Genomic DNA, 22,794 nt, shown 5'->3' with positions numbered 1-22,794 from the left:
GGGCTCCTAGACACAGGTCAAAACTTTCTAAGTAAAGATCCAGAATCACAACAAATAAAGACTGGACAAATGGGATTGCATGAAAATTTCTGCATGACAAAGGACATAGCTAACAAGCTAAACAGAAAACCCACAGAATGGGAGAAGATTTTCTCCAGCTATACATCAGATAAGGGTCTAAAATCCAAAATATAACTAAAGCTCAATAAGTGCAATCCCCCAACTGTCAAGGAAATAACAACCCAATTAATAAATGGGCTAATGACTTAAAGAGAAACTTCTCACAAGAAGTAGTAAAAATCACCAATAGACACATGAAGAGACGCTTAGGATCCTGGCTATAAAGGAAATGCAAATCAAAACAACACTGAGATTCCACCTTAGTCCAGTTACAATTGCCAATATCAAGAAAACTAACAATAACAATACTGGTGTGGATATGCCAAAAGGGAACTCTATTACACTGTTGGTAGGAATGTAAACATGTTTACCACTCTGGAAAGCAGTACGGAAGTTCCTCAGAAAACTAAACATAGAGCTACCTTATGACCCAGCAATTCCACTCCGAAGCACAAACAAGGCCACACTAAAGCTACCAGCACAACCATGTTCATTGCAGTATTATTTACCACAGCCAAGATATGGAATCAGCCCAGATGCCTCTCAACAGACAAACAGTCAAGAAAATGTGATATATATACACAATAGACTTCTACTCATCCATCAGAAATAATGATATTTCACTATTTGTAAGGAAGTGGAAAGATATGGAAGAAATTTTATTAAGCGAAGTAAGCCAGACCAGGAGAAACATAGGTTGCATGTTTTCCTCATTTGGGGTAGCTAATGTGCCTATAAACCTGCAAGTAAACAAACTACGTGGTAAGCAAGGGGTTACAAATGAATTAACTGAAGTGTGTTAGACTCTATGGGGAGCACAAATAGTGTAATTCTTAAAAAAGACTAAGTCAGAGATCAACAAGTACCAGGAAATGGGTTCTTGCAAGAGGGGAGGATGGGGCCAAATGGAAAGGGGTAGAAGAATGCAGGGGGAAGTATGTGTGTGTGGGGGAGGGGGTGCGGGGGTGAGCATGTAGGCAAGAATTCATTGTTTATATATAGAATCAAGAGGGGAGGGGAGGGCCAAAGGAGAGGGCAAAAAAATGGGGGGGAGGAATTAAGGGGGAGAATACAGACAAGAATTCATTGCATATACCACAGATTTGAGAAATATAAAGTAAGGGGTGGGTAGAAGGGGGTGAAGATGTTGAAGTGATAGCACAGATCAAGATGCACTGTATACATGACCTGCTTAACAAATTGCCAAAAAATTCAATACATAACCTAAACTTAAGCAAAGGAAAGGATGGGTGAGAATGTTGAAAAGGGTGACATTGATCAAGAGGCATTGCATTTATAAACTGTTTGGGTGAATAGCAACTCCTTTGTACAATTACTTAAAAATAAGAAAAACATTCAAAAAATATAAAATGGGGCATAGTTCAAGGAAAAAATAACCTAAAATTGAGAAAGAATGGAGAATTTCTGTTTTATAACTAGCCAAGGTCTTTCAATCTGCTACTGTAATAATAATTAAATGCAATATTTTTACTGGAGGAAAAACCTAGAAATCATTTATAAATGCAAATCGACCAGCTCTTCTAATCTAAGATTATTGAAGCTCCTGGTCAATATTAAGATTTTTTTTACAACTGTTTTGCTAAAGACTGGTCAGCTTGAGAAATCTGAGGAAAAATTTCTTTGTAAGTATTTGAAATGTTGTTCATGCATATAGCTACTTCTATGTTTTATACAAAACCTTCTACATTCCAGCTATAGGTCAGGCAGTGTCAGTTTTTTTTGGCTATCACCTACCCTGATATCATTTCTAGTTATCAGTTCTCTAATGCAAATATGAAGTAGTTGTTATAAATTCTCCAGGTTTGGCCTAACTACCCCTGCTTACGCCAGGGGCCAGTCTCAGCCTGAATGTGACCAGCCAACTCAGAAAATAGGAAGAGAAAGAATAGTAGGAAATGAAATAAAGAAGAAAAACCAAAAAGTAACCTGGAAAAAGAAATTCAGCAAAACTCCCTCTAGAAGATTCCTGTCACAAAGAATTGTGACAAAAAAAAAAACTCTCCTCAGTGGTAGAGCGCTTGCCTTGCATGCCTGAGGCCCTGGGTTCGATTCCTCAGCACCACATAAGCAAAAAGAAAAAAGCCGGAAGTGGTGCTGTGGCTCAAGTGATAGAGCGCTAGCCTTGATCTGAAGAGCTGAGGGACAGCACCCAGGCCCAGAGTTCAGGCCCACAACCGGACCCCCCCCCCCCCAAAAAAAAAAAAAAAAAAAAACAACTCTCCATCATAGACATTCCCACAACTAGTAATCATACCCACAATTTCCATCACAATGCTTAATGAATACAAGTGACACTGAATCACTCACCTTATCAAGTTCACTTGTCAACTTTTTATTTTCTTCAGTTAGTAAAACTTTTTCTCGTTCATACTGTTGCTTGAACTCATTTTCAAATTCTTCCCTTTCACTTTGACTAATAATCAAAAACAAAAAGAAAACAAAGAACTGAAGCAAAGGTAATTGAAAACTTAAAATTATTTTTAGCATCGCTATATGGTACCTGACAAAAAGTGCATTCCAAGGATGTACAATACTGCAATGCTGACTGGTTTACTCATCCATTTGGCTTTATTTTTACAAACTGTTTTGGACTTTTCAGATAAGCCCTGCTTTCACAGATCTTACATTCCAGTACAGGGAAGATGAGCAACTAAAAGCTAATAACTGAGCTTAAGAAGTTCATTTCAGAAGTGATTTCAGTAAGTAGCATAAAGAAAATAAAATAAGGTAGTACAACAAACCCTTATCTGGGATGAGGTGGCAGAGACTGTATAATCAGGAAATATTTCATTAAATAAGCTACATTTCTAAATGAACATCAAAATTATCATCTGCCTCCTTACCTTCATTGAGGTTAAAAGATAAATTTAGTCTGAGACTAATTTTTCTTTGTATATCTGTTTCACAATAATCTTACAAAATTTAGTTAGAAGCCCTTACTTAAGATTGGGCCAGTCATTTTATAACCTTACTAATCTCACTAAAATAGTATTCTATGCTTTTACAAATAGCTAAAAATAAATTTGTACATGAATTTAGATATGTTTCAAAATTAATTCTGAAATTATTTCATTTATAGTAAAAATAGTACAAGGAATCCCTGCATTGACCACTTTGTAGTATATTCCATGTTTTACTTCTCCCCTTTACTGCCTTTAGTTACACTAGAAGAGAGCTCTGTAAGAACAGTGATTTTCCTTATCTGATTCATTACTGCTGCATCCTACTCCACACAAGGTGATCTGCATTTAGTGTTATAACATAATTTTGAACGAATGTACCAAAATGAGTAAATTGGGCTTCCAATGTCAGAAGAGAATGACAATGATATAAATTTGGTTGCCTGAAACCTAAGCAGCCAGTCATGGCATCCTGTGGGTCCTGTCCTTTCCAGAGACCTTCGGAGCCCAGCTCACTCTTTCATAAGCTCACCATCATCATATGAGTCCATCACTCTGGGCACAGGTGCCTTTCTCCTCCTGCTGTTTCCATACCATTCTAGCACAGTAGAGCAAGTGGTCGTTCCAAAATATAAATAGAATCATGTCCTGTTCCTTCAGTGGTCTTAGGATAAGGCCAGCTTCATAGCCTTGCCTCTGTTTTTCTTTCTGCCTCACTTCTCACATGAGCTTCCTGTCAGGCTTCCACCACAGTTAAGCAGCTTTCATTTTCCGAATGTGCTATGCTTCCCTTTGCCTTCAGGTCTAAGAACATTCTGTTCTCTCTGCCTTGGCACTCTTCCCCACTTCTTTCTTTCTTTCTTTCTTTCCTCTCTCTTTCTCTCTCTTTTTTTTTTTTTTGTTGGTCGTGGGTCTTGAACTCTGGGCCTGGGCACTGTCCCTCAGTTCTTCAGCTCAAGGTGAGCACTCTACCATTTGAGCCACAGCGCTACTTCCAGTTTTCTGGTGGTTAATTGGAGATAAAGAGTCTCATGGACTTTCCTGCCTGGGCTGGCTTTGAATTGCAATCCTCAGATCTCAGCCTCTTGAGTATCTAGGATTACAGACGTGAGCCACCAGTGCCTGGCTTTTTTTTTCTTATTTCTTACAGCTCAGCTGAGATAGTTTTGTCCAGAAAGCCTTAACTGTACCAAAGGAGCTTTCCTGTGTGCTTCTATTTTTATACACTTGCTTTCCTGACCTTCTGTACTAATTTTCTATTTACCAGTCTTGACTTTGGTCTTCTTGAGAAGTGAGATATCTCAGAGATATATGAGATATCTTTTACTTGTCTATCTCCAGTACTTGACCAACATACAACAGATACTCAGTAAATATGTACTAATGGATAAACAACTTGATTCTTACGTTTCTCTCCTTGTTTTTTCCAGTTTGTCTTTTAAAACCAAAATTTCCTTGTTGAGAGCAAGTTGCTGGCCTTCTGAATCATGTAGTTCTTTCTTTAGGTTTTTAATCTCATTTGCATGGATTCCTTCTCTTTTAGATATTTCTTCTTCATAAAAAATACTTTTCTTTTCCAAATCAGTTTTTAGTTTGTTTATCTCTTGCTGATGTTCTATACTGCATATTCCTGGTGAATAAGTAATTTGTTTCTGCTATAGAAATAAGAACAAAAGATTAGTTCATCTGTAAGAATAAGAAGATAACAAATAATTTATCCTTCCTGTATGAGTATACATATATCTGCGTATGAATTGACAAGGACAAATAGTAGGACTGTCAAAATTAAATAAAAATACAATTAAATAAGAGACAAATTACCAATAGAATATATGATTAGTAAACAGCCCACAAAAAAAAAATCAAGAAAAGCAAGTTGGGCACTCACACATGTAATCCTAGCTACTCAGTAGGCTGAGATCTGCAGATTGCAGTTTGAAGCCAGCCTGGGCAGGAAAGTCCATGAGACTCCTATGCCCAGTAAACTATTCAGAAAAAGCAGGAAGTAGTGCTATGGCTCAAGTGGTAAAGCACTAGCCTTGAGCACAGAGAAGCTCAGGGGCAGAGTCTAGGCCGTGAATCCAAGCCTCAGGACTGGCAAAAAAAAAAAAAAAAAAAAATCAAGAAAAGCAAAACCAGCCATAACTGCTTTCGTTTTTCTTATCTGCAGACATCTGTGGTATTTATAAAGTATCTCAAAATGATCTGCTAATTTCATGTCTAGGTATCTGGTCTAAAAAATGATAACAGAAAAAGCTCTGCTCATGAAAATTACAGTATTACAGAAGTAAAAACAAACCAAAATTTAATTGTAGAGGGCTGCTCATGTGGATATTATTCTTGGACTATTTATAATTACTAAAATTATGTACCTAATAATTTTTAGCAAGCAAAAATGCTTATTACACTGTTAAGTACACAAAGTAAGTGTTAGGGCTGAATTCTCTCTCCGAGATTTCTATGTTGAAGACCTAACCAGCAGTATGTTAGAACATGATCTTTTTTCAGGAAAAAAGGCATGTAAGTTGTAGAGTGCCTCTGTAGCTAGCATGAAGCTCAAACCTTTTCAGTTCAAACTGTGGTAATGAAAAATAAAAATGGTCTTTCAAGGTAATTAGGCTAAAAGGTTTTTACAGTGGGCCCTCACCCAGTATGAATGTGTCCCTATAAAAGAAGAAATGTGAGTCCAGCACCGGCGGCTCATGCATGTCATCTTAGCTACTCAGGAGGCTAATATCTGAGGATCACAGTTCAAAGCCAGCCTGGGCAGGAAAATCTGTGAGATTCTTATCTTCAATTAACACCAGAAAACTGGAAGTGGCGCTGTGGCTCAAGGGGTAGAGCCTTGAGTTGAAGAGCTCAGGGACAGCGCCCAGGCCCAGAATTCAAATCCCACGACTGACCAAAAAAAATTTTTTTTCAAGAGAATATTAGAATGAAAATACAAAACATCTGTGTATGAGGATTACAAAGTGAAACTCACTCAAAGTTGTTGAGTACAAGGGGACAGGGAGATGGGAAAGTGAGCAATGAGGAGTCAATCTGATTGAGTAACTGGACATGCATGTGTGAAATACCACAGTGAACCCCTCTAAATAATGTTAAATGTAATTGTCAAATGCAAATGTTATGTGAGTGTTAAATGTATGCTGCCAAATGTAAAGAGGTCACATCTGGGATGAAGGTACTAGCAGGAGGGTGAATTTGTTAAAATATTTTTATGTTCACATATGAAAGTGGAGCAAGAGGGTGGAGATGTGAGGGACCGTGACTGAGGAAGGTAAGAGCTCAAGTCCTTGTGCTGCACAGACTGCATCTGCTATGTTGTGCAGCATCATCAACCCCCTAAAACTCTGTGGCCACAAAGAATCCAGTTTCCCCTTTACCCACTCTGTTCTATTTTGTGTCTCTTAAAAATTTGGCCATTCTATGGTTATCATAAAACAAACAACAATAAAAATGTGGCTTTCTAGCTATGCCATGCAAGTGGAATCATGTATTATTTGTTCTTTTCTTTCACTCAAGGCTTTCCAGATTCAGCCATGCTGCAGCAAACTGCAGAATTTCATTCCTTCTCACAGCAGAGTGGCGGAGGCCTCGGCCTGCCCACACCTCAGGTTCTTCATCCATCTGTTGCTACGTCCACACTGGGCTGTTTGGGCTACTGCAATGATGCTTTCATGAACACTGGTGTAAATATTAGAGTACCTGTTTTCAACTATTTAGGCTATATTCACAGAAATGGGATTGCTTAGTCATACTGTAGTTTTGTGTTTACCTTTTTAAAGAAACAACAACTTGTTTTTAAATAGCATATGATTTCATAGTTCCATCAGTTATGAAGATATATTTTCCTACATCCTCACCCACATATTATTTTTCTTTAAATTTAGCTACCTAATAGTACAAAGTGATGTCTCATTTGGTTTTATTTCTATTTCCCTAATGATTAATGATGCTAAGTGTCCTTTTATTTGCTTCCTGGTCACATGTATGTGTCCTTTTGAGGTATGTTCATTAGGTTGTTTGTTTCCATTGTTGAGTTTAGTTCTTTTTATAACCTAGGTATTAATCCGCTACCAGATGAAAATTACACTGATAACTACACAGTACTGCAAAAATTAGTTAAGACCTAAATAGATGGAAAGACATTCTGTATTTATGTATAATAGAACTTGATACCACTCAAGTATCATAGTGGTATACAGATTCAACTTAGTCCCTATTAAATTCCAACAGCTTTTTCTTAAGAAACCTTCACATTCATGTGGGAATTCAAGGGGCCAAAACAGCCAAAGCAGTGTTGACAAAGGTAAAGTTGGAGGACACAAGCTTTTTTTTTGTTTTTTTTTGTTAATCATGGAGCCTGAACTCTGGGCCTGGGCGCTGTCCCTCAGTTCTTCAGCTCAAGGTTAGCCCTCTACCACTTGAGCCACAGTGCCACTTCCGGCTTTTTTTCTTTTTGCTTATGTGGTGCTGAGGAATAGAACCCAGGGCCTCATGCATGCAAGGCAAGCACTCTACCACTGAGCCACTTTCCCAGCCCGGACATAAGCTTTTTAATGACAAAGCTCACCACAAAAAAAAAAAAAAAAGTTGGATCCATCTCACAGTACATTCAAAAATTAGCTGAGAATTAACTAACATTAACACTATAACAATAAGACTTTTAGAAAATCCTGGATATGGCAATTAATTCTTTAAAATGACCCTAAAAAGCTGGGCACCAGTGGCTCACACCTATAATCTTAGCTACAAGGGAGGCTGAGATCTGAGGATCTAGGTTCAAAGCCAGTCCTGGGAAGGAAAAGTCTGTGAGACTCTTACCTCCAATAAACCACTCAGAAAACCTGAAGTGGCGCTGTAGCTCAAGTGGTAGAGTGCTAGCCTTGAGCTGAAGAGCTGAGGGACAGCACCCAGGCCCAGAGTTCAGATGCCATGACCGGACCCAAAAAAAAAAAAAAAAAAAAAAAAAAAAAAGCATATTCTGCTGTGTTTGGGAGAAGTTGGAAATAATACAAATGTTAGGTTAAGATGATTACAGTGTTGTTCAAAACTTCAATATCCTATTCTGCTTCTGTCTGTATGTTTTATGTATTACTAGAAATGGGATACTGAAGTATCTCTTAAATGTAGAACTATTTAGCCCTTCACATCTATTGAAAACTAAATGGAGTAAACATTTCTACAAACTTTAAAAGAGCCAAGTATGTTTTAAAATTTGTATGTTTTAACCAAGAAGCCTCACTTTCAGAAAATAGCCTGAGGAGAGAATAGGTGTAAATGTAAAGAAGGTATAGCAGGGAACCGTTGGCTCACATCTTTAATCCTAACTACTCAAGAGGCTGAGATTTGAGGATCAAGGTTCAAAGCCGATCCAAGCAGAAAAAGTCCCCATGAGATTCTTTTTTTTGGTTGGTTGTGGGGCCTGAACTCTGGGCCTGGGTACTGTCCCTCAACTCATCAGCTCAAGGTGAGCACTCTACCACTTGAACCACAGCTCCACTTCGGGTTTTCTGGTGGTTTATTGGAGATAAAGAGTCTCACGGACCTTCCTGCCTGGGCTGGCTTTGAACCGAGATCCTCAGATCTCAGCCTCCTGAGTAGCTAGGATTGCAGGCATGAGCCACCGACACCCAGCTTCCCATGAGAATCTTATCTCCAATTAACCACTGAAAACCTGGAAGTAGAACTGAGGCTCAAAGTGGTAGAGCACTAGCCTTGAGCAAAAGAGCTCAGGGACAGCACCTAGGCCTTGAATTCAAGCCCCACAACCCCCCCCCCCCAAAAAAAAAGAGGGTAGGGAGAACCATGTCATGTTTTCTGCTGATCTTATGACACAGCTCTGTACAGGAAGAGCCACAGTATACATCCTGTACACAGAATAGCATATAGATTAAGCTAGTGGAGCACATACCAGCCCTGTTACTCTCCACCAGAAATGCTTCATCTTTTGCCAGCCTATACTCCATACCTCTTTTACTCTAAAAGGCTTAGAAAAGGGATATATGATTGCCCTTTTATTTTATTAAATGATACAGACACAGAGATGTCAGCCTCTGCCATCACTGCTAGTATCATCATCTAACAGGATCAGTACTGCTAATATCATTGTCATTGTACACATGACAGCAAATGATGCAGACTCAGAATAAAGACAGTATTGTCTGAATAACACGAGTTCCTACACACAAAAAATTAACAAAACACCCAAATAAAAGGATATTCTGGTTGCAATCATAGCAAACACTTATGAAACTTTACTATCTATAAGCTCTTTAAATACATTATTTACTGGGTAGTTCTAATCTCAAATTTATGAATGTCTAAAAAGAGGGAACTATATGTGATTTGGAGTTTTCAATGTAGCGATATTTATTTTAGAAAAAAGTAAAAATTAAACTATTATATAGAACTTAGCACCAAGATTTAGAAAATGCAGAGGCTTCATTAGCTTTAGGAGAAATACACCTTTTGTGTGTTCTCATGTAAAGCAAGATTCCTGTGAGAAGGAATTACTGTCTGAAGTACTTTTTATCCCTCATCTACTTTTGTTCCAACAGTATTCTAAGTTCTTTAGGTAATGAAAAAGAACTATAAAGTATAAACAGGAAGAAAGCTTAGACACTTGCATTATTTAGTTTTCTCATTGCTCGGACTGAAATACCTGACAGAACAACTGAAAGGGAAGAATTACTTTACTTAGCTCATGGTTCCACCGATTTCATTTTATAGTCCTTGACACAGACTTGGAGTCTATGCTGAGGCAGAATGTCCTGGCAGCAGGAGGATGTGGAGGTAGAGGCTGTTTACCTCAAAACAAACAGCAGGCAGAGACAGGGAAGTGCATGAAGAACCCAGAGTCAGATGTCACCCTTAAGGACATGCCCTTGATAACCTGCATCCTCCAGTTGGGTCCCACCTCTTCCTTTTCACCAATAATAATTCCATAATGTTATGAGTCCATTAAGAGATTCCTTCATTCATTGGGTCAGAGCCCTCATGATCTAATTGTCTCTGGCAACAACTTCAGACAAATGGAGAGTTGTGCTTTATCAATCTTGCAGGTATTCCTCAAGCTCATTAATTTGACAATCAAAATTAACCATTACAGCACTATTTTCTTTTAAGGAAATTGAGACACGGGAATCGAAAGATTTGTAGCCATGAATGACAATACTCATTCACAAAAGACAAAGGTCCTGGATACTGCTCACAAGCAAGTACATCCTGTTCAGGTAGGCAATCTTCCATAAATATCCTAATTCTAACTCCCTCTTAGTAAGCTCATATTCTCCACTAAACACAGACTTTCTCTTCAGCATGATTAAAAAATCTTGATGAGAATTAAGAATGACAATGAAGGACAGTTAGTTCTCATTCTACACCAAGTAAAGTATAAAAGCTAACACTCCTGTCATGCCTACAGAGAAGAAAATACAGAATGTGACGCCAAAGATACCTTCAGTCCTTCCAGCTCGTTCTCCAGTTGCTTCGAGTAGTGTTCGCTCTGCTCACGCAGCTTCCTGTCTTTAGATGCCTCGGCGACTAGAGCTTCCCTGTGAACTTCCAGCTTGAAAATTAAATAAAGATTTCAGACTTATAGTTTTTTTCCATCTTAAGTATTGAAATTCATAAAACATAGTACCACTAATGACTCTCCAAACAAAGAATGAGATGCATAGTTTTTCACTGATCTCAAAAGGCAGTGTCCATCACTACCCACGGGCACTATGAAATCTGCCTAACTACTAACCTCTTTCTTGGCTCTTTCTGTTCTGCGCAGCTCTTGCCTTAAGCTTTCAACTTTCTGCATCACTAGGTCCACCTCTTCTTCCTTATCTCGGACATGTCGAGCAAGTTTCTGTTTCTGGGTGTGTAATTCTGTTAGCCGCTCATTGATCTCCATGAATTCCTGCATGGCCAGTTTCCTCTGACAGTGTGCGTCTTTCAGCTCTTTGGATTGGTTTTTTAATCGCTCACTAGCCTGGACTAGTTCCTACAGTTTTGTAAAAAGAATATATGTTACCAATTCTGCAACTTAAGAGACCAAACTGGCCATCAAAGTGCTATCATTAAGCCAGGAAGGATCACAATGATTCACTTAAGGACATCATTAAGGGATACGAACAATGTGGGGCTCTGTTTATACTTTCTTACATGGTAAGTGCAAGGGAGCAAGGGACTTAACCTTGGTTCCACAACTGAGAGAAAGGGAATAGAAGACATAACCTGAGATTCCCTCATTCAGAGCTAAAGCAATGCCCATCAGGGCAACTCCCAGTCTCACAACAAAAAGAATGCATATTTTCTTTGGAGGGAAGAAGCTCAAGGAATTTTAATTTTTCACACATGAAGAACGAACAAGTAAGAGCTCATAAGCACAGACTCCCAAAGACTCAAAGAATAAACCTCCCTAATCAAACAATAGGAACAACAGAAAATAAGTAAGAAAAGTATTTGGGTATTGGAATAATCAGATATCAGTGTAAGATTGTTATGAATGAACTATTTGAAGAAATAAAAGCATGATAAAAATGACAAGATAACAAAGGATTACCATAGGTTTACAAAAGAACTTTATCAAGCCTTAAGAAATGGAAACAATGTGTTTAAAATGAAAGACATGGATCCATCATGTCTTTCTACATTTATGAAGCAAGCAAAAGGAAAAAGAAACCAAACCCAGAAAAACTGAAACTGGATAACACCAGAGAAATAAACTTAAAAAGATGAGTATGTATATGTTGTGTACTTGACAAAATCGCTTACTCGCCACTCACAATCAGACTCAGAACAGGCACAGGAAGTAACAACAGCAAAGAAAGAAAATGTTTACAAAGAAATGAAAACTACTATTGTACGGTCAGAAAAATTACTTTCAAGTATAAAGATTCATATATACAAAAGTAATAGTTTATTAAATCAGATCTGTACTATAAAAATCTTAATTTTATTTTAGAAAAAAACATTTCAGAAGTAACTAGAACACAAGAAAAATGGAGGACTAAGAAACTAGTAGCTAATGTAAGCATGAGAAATGTATATGTATGATTATATTATTAAAATGTCTAATTTTTACAATAAAGGAAATAATTACTAAAATATTTGTCAAAAACAGTATATAAATAAAACAGTAGTAAATGCTCTTATGTTACTTAGGGGCAGTAGCTTAAGATACTAAATTTAATTTAATTGTAAATATATATGGCAAAATGCAAACCTAACTCCAAAAGAATAGAAAATACAAACCAAAAGCCAAAATACCTATAAAAAGATTTGACAAAAAATTGAGACTGGTTGTATACAATATGTATGTATTTATTACTATTAAACTGCATACTTAAAATGTTAAGTTGGTAAATATTGTGTGACATGTATTTTATATTACATTTTTTAGTGAAAGGAGAACAAAGGAAGCATAGGAAAGTGTGACAAATAGAAAGCCAAAAGTGGTAGAAACATATCCACAAACAGTAGTAATCATAGTAGATATAGAAAATGGCTAAACTCACCAGTTAAAGGTACTTATACCAGATTAAGAAACAAAATCTAAACTTTAGCAGAAAAAAGGATTGTTAGGACAGGAATATAACTAAAATAACACAAAATTCAACATCATTATAAAATTCTGTGAATTTTATAAGATAGTCTTAAAATATATTAAAAAGAAATTACTAGAATTTCAGAGAAAATTGGTACACTCATCACTACGACTAGAAATTTCAATTTTTAATTATTAATATTTAAATCGAGCAGTTAAAATAGTGACTAGGAAGAATTATGTCAAAAGTTCTCTACAAGCCTCATATGTATAGAAGTTTGTATCCTGTATTTGAAATGCACTCTTTTCAAGAATATGCATTGAATATTTAAAAAATGAAACTAAAGTCTTAACTATGAAAGTCTAATAGATTTCACAGAACAGATATCATATAGATCAAGTTCTTAGATAACATTGCAATTAATAATGAACAATAAAAAGATAACATCCTACATTGAAATTGTAAAATACACTTACAAGAAATTCACTTGTCAGTGAAAAAAACCCACAGATTAAAATATTTAAAACTAAAAAAATTAAAGATACAGAAACAAACAGAAAAATGTTTAGTACATTATAAAACTTGATGATGCAGTAAAGCTCTGTTTAGTGGGGGACTCACAGCCTGAAATACTTGGAAAGGAAAAACCAGGTTGCAACTCAATGATTCTTCTTAAGGAAGTTTGAAATAGAGCAGTCATAGTGACTATAAATGGATGTAACAGAAAGAATACTAATGATCAACAAAGCCAAAAGTGATTCTTTGAGGTGTTGATCAGGGGAACAACATGCAGTCATAGAAAATAAAATAAGGAAAGCAAACAGAGGCCATAACTACAAATCTAGAGGAGATCAAAGGAGATACCAGGAAACCATAAGAGAATTCCATACAATACATCTGTTATTATAAAGTGAACAATTTCCCAGAAAACTGCATTCATCAAAACTGTTTTCAGTTAATAAAGTAACAGACCCAATTGTTATCCGAAGTGCCCGTCCTCACAGTGGTGTGGGAGACCTTAGCCCCCTGGTCCTCCCAGCCAGTGGCTCCTCCACGGAGCACTGCTCCTACACATGCTGCCCAAGAGAATAAAAAAGAAGCAAAGCTGCCCCCATTCTTCCTGATATTAATATCTTCTGAATATGAAAAAAAGCAAGAAAGGTAAGAGAAAAAATTGTAAGCCAACTTCACTCAGGAAAACAGTGGTAAGGATTCTTTTTAAATGAGCAAATCCTTTCCAGTGATGTACAAAGCTGACACATATAAACATCTGGTGTAGATTCTTTGTGTTGAAGTCCAGCTCCATCTCTTTCTATCCCAACTACACTTGAACAAAACAACTCCTCAGGACTCAGTCTCACCATTAATAAAAGGAGAATAAAACATAGTAATAATACCTAACCTGAGGGAGTTGTGATAAAAATTAAACAATATTAAGATATATTTATAAAGCACTGGTAATAGTGCTAGAATAACCTGCAACATGAACATGACACATGCTACCATTTATTTAGTACATAATGCATGAGTAATTTGGGCTTAACTCAGAAATGCATTAGAAGTACGAAGTCTATAATGTAAGTCACTATATCAATACATCAAAGGAGAACCCCAAAGCTACATCAGTGGTGTACACTGGTGGTCATAATGACATAAATACCAAAGATGAAACTTGTAAAAATTAGGATAGAAGCCAGGCATTGGTGGCTCACACTTGTAATCCTAGCTATTCAGGAGGCTGAGATCTGGGGATCATAGTTCAAACCCAATTAACCACTCAAAAACCAGAAGCAGTGCTGTGGCTCAAAGTGGGATAGCGCCAGCCTTGAATGGAAGAACTCAAGAACAATGCCTAGGCCATGAGTTCAAGCCCCACAACTGACAAAAAATAAAAATAATCAGGATAGAAATGTTGGAGAATTTTTTAACCACTTACTTCCTATACCAACATAAGTAAGTATATATAAATCAAAATACTGACAAACAATTACACAAAAAAATAAGAGTTTTGGGCAGAGTCTATGCTCAGTAGTAGAATGCATTCCTAGCAAACACAAGGTCTAAGCTCGAATCCCAGTACCTGAAAAATTAAAGTAAGTACAAAGACAAGCTGGGTATCTTTTTAATATTCATAACTACTGAAATGTTATTCTGACCAGAAATTTTGGAATTCTTATAAGCCAGTAAAAAAAAGACAAACAACCAAACAGAAAACTGTATTAAGGACACTTAGTACTGTACTAAGGAACTTCACTAAACAAAGAGTTCAAATAGTGGACAGTACAAGTGATCAAAGAAACCTGACAACCTCAGTAGAGAAATGCAAATGAAAAACAATAAATTCATTTCAGTCTTAAAAATCTCAATTTAGAGTAGTCTGGTCCAAAGGAAAACCCAGTAATGAAATGTTGTTGAACACAGAAACTCCTATACATCACTGGAAGAATGTAATAGGTGTTACACTAGGAGCCAACCTGGCATTATCATAAAGAACAGAATATCTGCTAACTTAGAAACGGGCAAAGGACATTTTGCCAAGGAAGACAAAGAATTAGCCAATAGGTACATGAAACAGTGCTTAATATCAATAATCATTATAGACGTTAAAATCACCCAGCTGTTACAATGGCTACTATGAAAAAAATATTCAGGCAGCACAAGTTGGCAAGGACATGGAAAAACTGAGATGCCTCTCTACTGTCTACAGACTATTAGCTAAACCACTTACAATTTTGTACTGGAACAATCTGTTTCTTTTCAGCTCTACCTTTCTCCTGTTAAAAGGGTCTGGCATTAAAATTTACTTGAAACTGCCAAAATACCTATTGCCATAAACTGAGAATTCGGAATTTCATTATTTTGTTAACTAAAATTTACTAATGCTACCAATAAATATAATCTAATAAGCCACTGATAATATTACAGCATTATTCTCAAAGCACTTAAAAAGCACATAAAATATGTAACATATGTCAAATGTTACTACACTGGCTATCAATTGAAATGATCTATACAATTCAAACTGCAGGAAGGGAAAATAAAAATCAGTCTTTATTTTACTTTTTTTGTGCCAGTTACTAGGGTTTGAATTTGGAGGCTTTTTGTGCTCAAGGTTAGCACTCTACCACTTGAGCAACAGCTCCACTTTCAGCTCATTTGGTAGTTGGCTGGAGGTTAAGAGTCTTAGTGGCTGAGCTGGCTTCAAACTATGATCGTAAGATTTCAGGCTCAGGCTGGGAGGGTGGCTCAGTGATAGAGCGCTTGCCTTGCATGCCTGATGCCCTGGGTTCCATTCCTCAGCACCACATAAGCAAAAAGAAAAAAGCCAGAAGTGGTGCTGTGGCTCAAGTGGTAGAGTGCTCGCCTTGAGCTGAAGAGCTGAGGGACAGTGCCCAGGCCCAGAGTTCAGGCCCCACAACCAGACCCCCTCCACCCCCCGCCCCCCACAAAAAAAAATTTCCGGCTCCTGAGTAGCGAGGATTACAGGTGAGAGCCAAGGGTGCCGACTCAAATTCACCCTTTAATAGCTCTACCAGGCCTTTTAATTCAACCTTTAATAGCTCTACCAGGCCTTTTAATTGACTTCTTTCCAAATGATCAAAATATTATGGACTTTAAAAGCAAAAAAACTTTTATTTTTACTTTCTTGTTTCTTTACTTGTAACAAGACTTACAACTTGTCCCCAACTCCAGTGGCTGCCTAGAAAGCATAATGCCTTGAATCTCTCTTAGAAGGACTTCACTCTATATTCATCAATGCATTGTATCTCATATCACTGAATTGTACTATGAACTACTGATCTTGTGTTTGAATTGGCCAGCAACAACCTCAAAATTCTTTTATTAATGAAAATCACAGTACTTAGTAGCATCTAGATCAAGTTTTCTGATCATGTTTAGGTTTTATACAACATTTTTACAAAAGTGACTTGAGCTTGTTTAATTGTGCTGCTTTGGAAGAAAAATTGACATTTAGAAAAATCATTGAAGACATTCTAAAGAAATGTTCCCATCAGTAAATTATAATGAAAAATTTGTCAAGGAAGTGGCACTGTGGCTCAAGTGGTAGAGAGCTAGCCTTGAGCTGAAGACAGCACTGAGGCCCAGAGTTCAAGCCTCACAACTGACAAAAAATAAATAAATAAATAAATAAATAAAAGCACGTGGTTTAAAAAAACTAAATTTGTCCATATTTTTACTTTTTAGACACGAAACATATCTTACTGTTCCTTAACTTCCTCATAATACTCTTTTTCTATAGTAACACTTATTTTAATCAAGTTCTCTGATGAACTTTCCAAATGCATAAAAGATTCTGAACTTTAGGGCCTCAAGAATGTAAGATTCTTTGTTAATAGCTAATAATCAAATGATATACATTCAATAATTCTTAAGTTCTTAAACCAAATTTTAAAAAGAAGTATTTTTGTTATAATTCATATGAATGGTTTCATTCTTCTAGTTGTTCAAGATGAGGAGTAGGAGCAGCCTTTACTAACATACTCTGTCATATTTACCTTATTCAGCTCCTCCCTCTCCTGTTGTAAGATTTTGATTTGTTTTTCACAAGCTTTGATTTGTCTGAAAGCATCATCGAGTTCCCGCCTTGCAGAATTAGCTTCTTCAAGTTGCTGTTCCAAATGACTTGATTCTAAAAACAAAACCAACATTTCTTTTACTATTTCTATCAAAGCAAATTCATGATTAAACTCATGGTTTAAAACAACCAAATTTTATTTTTAAAAGATATCTGAATTTGTCATTGTGGCTATGAATACCACATCCCAGTATGACTCACAATAAGTTAAGAATATCAACTCATGTAAGAAATATTTCTATGTATTCAAACGTTTTTTTTCTTTCATGTATTCAAATGGTTTTTTTCTTTCATGCGATTGTTTCTAACATTTATAAGATTATTTCTTTGTTGCTTTGTATGTCCCTCCCTCCCCCACAGTATAACCCCGGCTTTCATTATATTTGAATTTGTGGAGGAGCAGGGGAAAAACAAATCGTTTAAATAGGGATACAGGTGGACCCATTGCAACAATGAGATGTACAAGCCGCTATGTCGAAAACAAACTTTACAACTTTGGTGGGGGGGGGAGGGGGAGCGGGGAGGATTGGGTGGTGGGACAGGAGGAGGATGGGAAGGGATGGGAAGGGGAAACAAAGGAGGAGGCTACAATGCTTGATAAGAAATGTACTCATTATCTTGCCCATGTAATTGTAACCCCTCTGTACAGTATTTTCATAATAACAAAAAAAAAAGAAATGTAAAAACAAAAAGAAAAAGAAATATGTCCATGTAGAGAGCTACAATGTTCATATGCAGAAATAATTTACATATTTACTAGGAAAAAAAGGCCATGCTTTCAAAATCCTTACCTTCAGACTAATTAAAAACTTTAAATTAAGAAAACACGAAAGGAAAAATGATAGAGGGGGTTGGATTGATTGGAAAACATTGTAAATGTGTAGAAATGCAGAAATGAAACACCCTCCTGTTTAACTCATGGAAAGCACCACAAAACCAACTACCCAATCCCCAAAAATGGGTTCCTTCTACTCATGGTAAGTACCCTAAAGCTGATGTCAATCCAATTAATTTTAGATGCTTTTTCTTAGAGTGTGATTCTAGATTATCCAGCCTAGTTTCAGCACTTAAAAAATAGTCTTGGAAGCTGGGCACCGGTGGCTCATGCCTATAATCCTAGCTACTCAGGAGGCTGAGATCTGAGGATCATGGTTCAAAGCCAGCCCAGGCAAGAAAGTCTGTGAGACTCTTATCTCCAATAAACCACTAGAAAACCGGATGGCGCTGTGGTTCAAGCGGTAGAGCGCTTGCCTTGAGCTGAAGAGCGCAGGGACAGCGCCCAAGCCCAGAGTCCAAGCCCCATGACTGACCAAAAGAAAAAAAAATAGTCTTGGATTTTTAAAAGATCTAAAAACCTCTGGTATAAATTGGTTCTTTCATTTGTTCAGATGAAGTAACTCAAGGGTTGAAAGATTGTTCTCGTCACATTTCCAAATGCATACCAGAGAAAAGAACAAATCCAAGCAACTTGGTGCTAACTTCTTAAACTCATAACCACTATGCCATTAAATAATACTGGACCTGAGGCTTAATCGTATATTAAAATTTGACTCCTGATAATCAGAAATAACAAAATGTATCATGTACTAAATGACTCTACATTATAATTTGCTGACAGCACTCTAAATTTATAGATACATTAAAAATCATGACATTTTACAAGGCTATGATAAGCACAGTTTTGCACAACTTTTGAAGATACATGCAAAGATATATTTAACTGCGTTTTATTCTTTTTCCTACTTTTTAAAGTTAATATCATTTAGTTGTAAATGAGTTTCATTTTTATATATCTGTATATGCAAACAATGTATCTTAATCAGACTCATCCTTTCCATTATCCTCTCTTATGCCCACTTCTAGTAGTAGTCTTTACGTAAAGAAAATGAAAGATCCTAGGGTGTTTGATTTTAAGGATCTCTTATTGATTTTTAAAAATTATGGCATTTCAGCATTACAAAGAATACTAAGAGGGGGGAACACAACCTGAAGAAAGCAACCAGGAACAGGGACCTGCACCCAGACAGGTATTAATAGAAGTCTAACTGAGCAAGCACAGGAGGAAAGGAAAGAAGAAAAACTTAGGAAAACAGGGAATGACAGGGACCACAATGCATCTCTCCATACTATCTCTTAATATTAACGGTCTTAATTCACCAATCAAAAGAAAAAGAACTGCAGATTGGATCAGAAAACATGACCCATCCATCTGTTGCCTTCAGGAGATCCACCTCTCAGCCAAACATACAAACAAACTCAGAGTGAAGGGGTGGGAAAGGATCTACCAATCAAATGCCCCCAGTAAGAAAGCAGGTGTAGCTATCCTGATATCTGACAAAATAAACTTTTCATTAAAATCAATACAAAAAGACAAGGATGGACACTACATACTAATACAGGGAACAATCCAAGAGGAGGATATTACCATCATCAACTTATATGCCCCAAACATTGGCACACTCATAAATGTTAAGCAAATACTCTCAAACGTACAGAATAAAATAGATCCCAATACGATAATACTAGGAGACTTTAACACTCCACTCTCACCATAGGACAGGTCTACCAACCAGAGGATTGGCAAAGAAGCTATCGAATTAAGTGAGGCCACACTTCAAGTGGAATTAACTGACATCTACCAAGTATTTCACCCTAGAACAATACAGTACACATTCTTCTCAGCAGCTCATGGAACTTTCTCCAAAATAGACCATATCATAGTTCATGCAAGGAACTTAAACAAATACAAGGGGATTGACATAATCCCCTGTATCCTATCTGACCACAGTGGAATCAAGCTAGTTCTCAATAACAAAGCATACCGCAGAAATTACTCAAATACATTGAACAGCACACTTCTAAGCAATGCCTGCGTAACAGAAGAGATTAAAGAAGAAATTAAAAAATTCCTACAACTCAAGGAAAATGAAAACACATCACAAAGAAACTTGTGGGAGGGGCTGGGGGTTTAGCCCAGTGGAAGGGCGCCCGCTCAGCACGCGCAAAGCCCTGGGTTCGGTCCTCAGCCCTGGAAAAAATAAACAAAACTTGTGGGACACAGCAAAAGCAGTCCTGAGGGGCAAATTTATTGCTCTCAGTGCCCACATCAAGAAAATAGAGACAGACCAAGTAAATCATCTCATGTTGCAATTAAAACAGCTAGAAAAAACATGAAAAAGTGGAACCTAAAGTTACTAGATGGAGCCAGATAACCAAACTAAGAGCAGAGATTAATGAAATAGAGAATAAGAGAATCACAGCCAAAATTAACAAAACAAAAAGCTGGTTCTTTGAAAAAATAAATAAAATTGGTGGACCATAGGCAAGATTAATTAAAAAAAGAAGAGAGGAAACCCGTATTAACAAGATTAGAGATGCCACGGTAAAAATCACAACACGTACCCAAGATATCCAAACAATTTTAACGGACTACTTTCAAAAGTTATACTCTCTAAAGAAAGAAAACCTGGCAGAAATGGATGCATTTTTAGAGAATTACAAGTTGCCCAAACTAAGCAAAGAAGAAGTAAATCAATTAAATAAGCCAATATCCTACAACAAGATACAGGAAGCAATCAGAAGTCTTCTAACAAAGAAAAGCCCAGGACCAGATGGATTCACAGCAGAATTCTGTAAGACCTTTAAAGAAGAACTAATACTCATAATCCTCAAGCTCTTCAGAGAAACAGAGAAGGAGGGAGCTATCCCAAACTCATTCTACGATGCCAATATCATACTCATCCCCAAACCTGGCCAAGACCCAACCAATAAAGAGAATTACAGGCCAATTTCCTTGATGAACACAGATGCAAAGATCCTTAACAAAATTCTAGCTAACAGAATCTAAAAACACATACAAAGAAATCATACACTATGGCCAGGTAGGCTTCATCCCAGAGATGCAGGGATGGTTTAACATACATAAGTCAATAAATGTAATCCAACACATCAACAGAGCCAAGGTCAAGAATCACATGATTATCTCCACAGATGCAGAAAAGGTCTTTGATAAAATTCAACATTCATTCATGCTAAAAGCTCTGGAGAAAATAGGAATAGAAGGAACATTTCTTGAAACAATAAAAGCCATTTATGACAGACTAATAGCCAATATTATACTTAATGGGGAAAAGCTACAACCAATTCTCCTAAAATCAGGAACAAGGCAAGGATGCCCACTGTCTCCACTCCTCTTCAATATAGTCCTGGAACCCTCAGCCAGGGCAATAAGGCAAGAAAAAGACATTAAAGGGATCCGCATAGGGAAAGAACAAGTTAAAACTATCCCTTTTTGCAGATGACATAATACTATACCTTCACAATCCCAAAAACTCCATCCCCAAACTTTTAGAAATCATAAATCACTTCGGCAAAGTAGCAGGATACAAAATCAACCCACAAAAATCAGTCGCCTTCCTATACACTGACAGTGTACAAGCAGAGAGGGAAATAAAGGAAGCAATCCCATTCACAATAACCTCCCCCAAAATAAAATATTTAGGAATTAACCTAACCAAAGATATAAAAGAAGTATTTAATGAAAACCATAAAAAATTAAAGAAAGAAATTACAGAAGACACTAGGAAATGGAAAGACCTCTCATGCTCTTGGATAGGCAGACTTAATATCGTGAAAATGGCAATACTGACAAAATATACAAATTCAATGCAATTCCTATAAAAATCCCAATGACGTACATCTCTGAAATACAGAAAACAGTCCAAAAATTCATATGGAACAACAAAAGACCTAGAATAGCCAAAACAATTCTAGGGAATAAAGACAACATGGGAGGGATATCCATACCAAACTTCAAACTCTACTATAGAGCCCTAATAACAAAGACAGCATGGTACTGGCAAAAAACAGACCTGAAGACCAATGGAATAGAAGAGACTAGAAGATCCAGAAATAAATCCACATGCCTACAGCCAGCTGATATTTGACAAAGGAGCCAAAGACATACAATGGAAGAAACACAGCCTCTTCAACCACTGGTGCTGGGAAAACTGGGCAGCCACATGTGGAAGACTAAATTTGGACGCCAGCCTATCACCATGCACCAACATCAACTCAAAATGGATTAAAGACCATAACATTAAACCTGAATCTCTGAAACTACTGCAGGACAGAGTAGGAGAGACACTTGAACTTATAGGCACAGGAAGGAACTTCCTGAACAGAGTCCCAGGGTTACAACAAATTGGAGAGGAACTCGACAAATGGGACTACCTTAAAATAAAAGCCTTCTGCACAGCTAAAGCTATAGCAAACAAGCTACAAAGACAACCAACTAACTGGGAAAAAATATTTACCAGCGGGGCTGGGAAGGTGGCTCCGTGGTAGAGCGCTTGCCTTGCATGCATGAGGCCCTGGGTTCGATTCTCAAAGTGGCGCTGTGGCTCAAGTGGTAGAGCGCTAGCCTTGAGCTGAAGAGCTGAGGGACAGCGCCCAGGCCCAGAGTTCAGGCTCCACGACTGGACCCTCCCCACAAAAAATTACCAGCAATATATCAGACAAGGGGTTAATATCCAATATATACAGGGAACTCAAGAAACTAATCCCTCCCAAACCTAACAAACCAATTACTAAATGGGCAAGGGAACTAAAG

General features: G+C 37.2%; 1 protein-coding gene across 5 annotated transcripts in view; it reads right to left on the bottom strand.

Annotated features, from left to right (window-relative positions):
* Cdc42bpa (CDC42 binding protein kinase alpha) overlaps positions 1–22,794 on the bottom strand; it is a 195,290-nt gene that overhangs the window by 78,387 nt on the left and 94,109 nt on the right. For 2 of the 5 annotated variants that reach the window (XM_042701156.1, XM_042701152.1), the window contains exons 12-16: positions 17,104–17,237; positions 10,798–11,040; positions 10,504–10,614; positions 4,449–4,696; positions 2,449–2,554 (exon numbers count right to left, since the gene is read on the bottom strand). In XM_042701156.1, coding sequence (XP_042557090.1) covers positions 2,449–2,554; positions 4,449–4,696; positions 10,504–10,614; positions 10,798–11,040; positions 17,104–17,237 — 842 coding nt within the window. The remainder of the gene's footprint in view (positions 1–2,448; positions 2,555–4,448; positions 4,697–10,503; positions 10,615–10,797; positions 11,041–17,103; positions 17,238–22,794) is intronic. The other 3 variants (XM_042701153.1, XM_042701154.1, XM_042701155.1) reach the window with 3 other exon arrangements.

This window comes from Dipodomys spectabilis, unplaced genomic scaffold (assembly GCF_019054845.1).
Source record: "Dipodomys spectabilis isolate Male_0828 unplaced genomic scaffold, ASM1905484v1 ptg000288l, whole genome shotgun sequence".
Lineage (NCBI taxonomy): Eukaryota > Metazoa > Chordata > Mammalia > Rodentia > Heteromyidae > Dipodomys > Dipodomys spectabilis.
The sequence above is the reverse complement of the archived record's forward strand: the minus strand, read 5'-3'. Positions and strand labels throughout refer to the sequence as shown.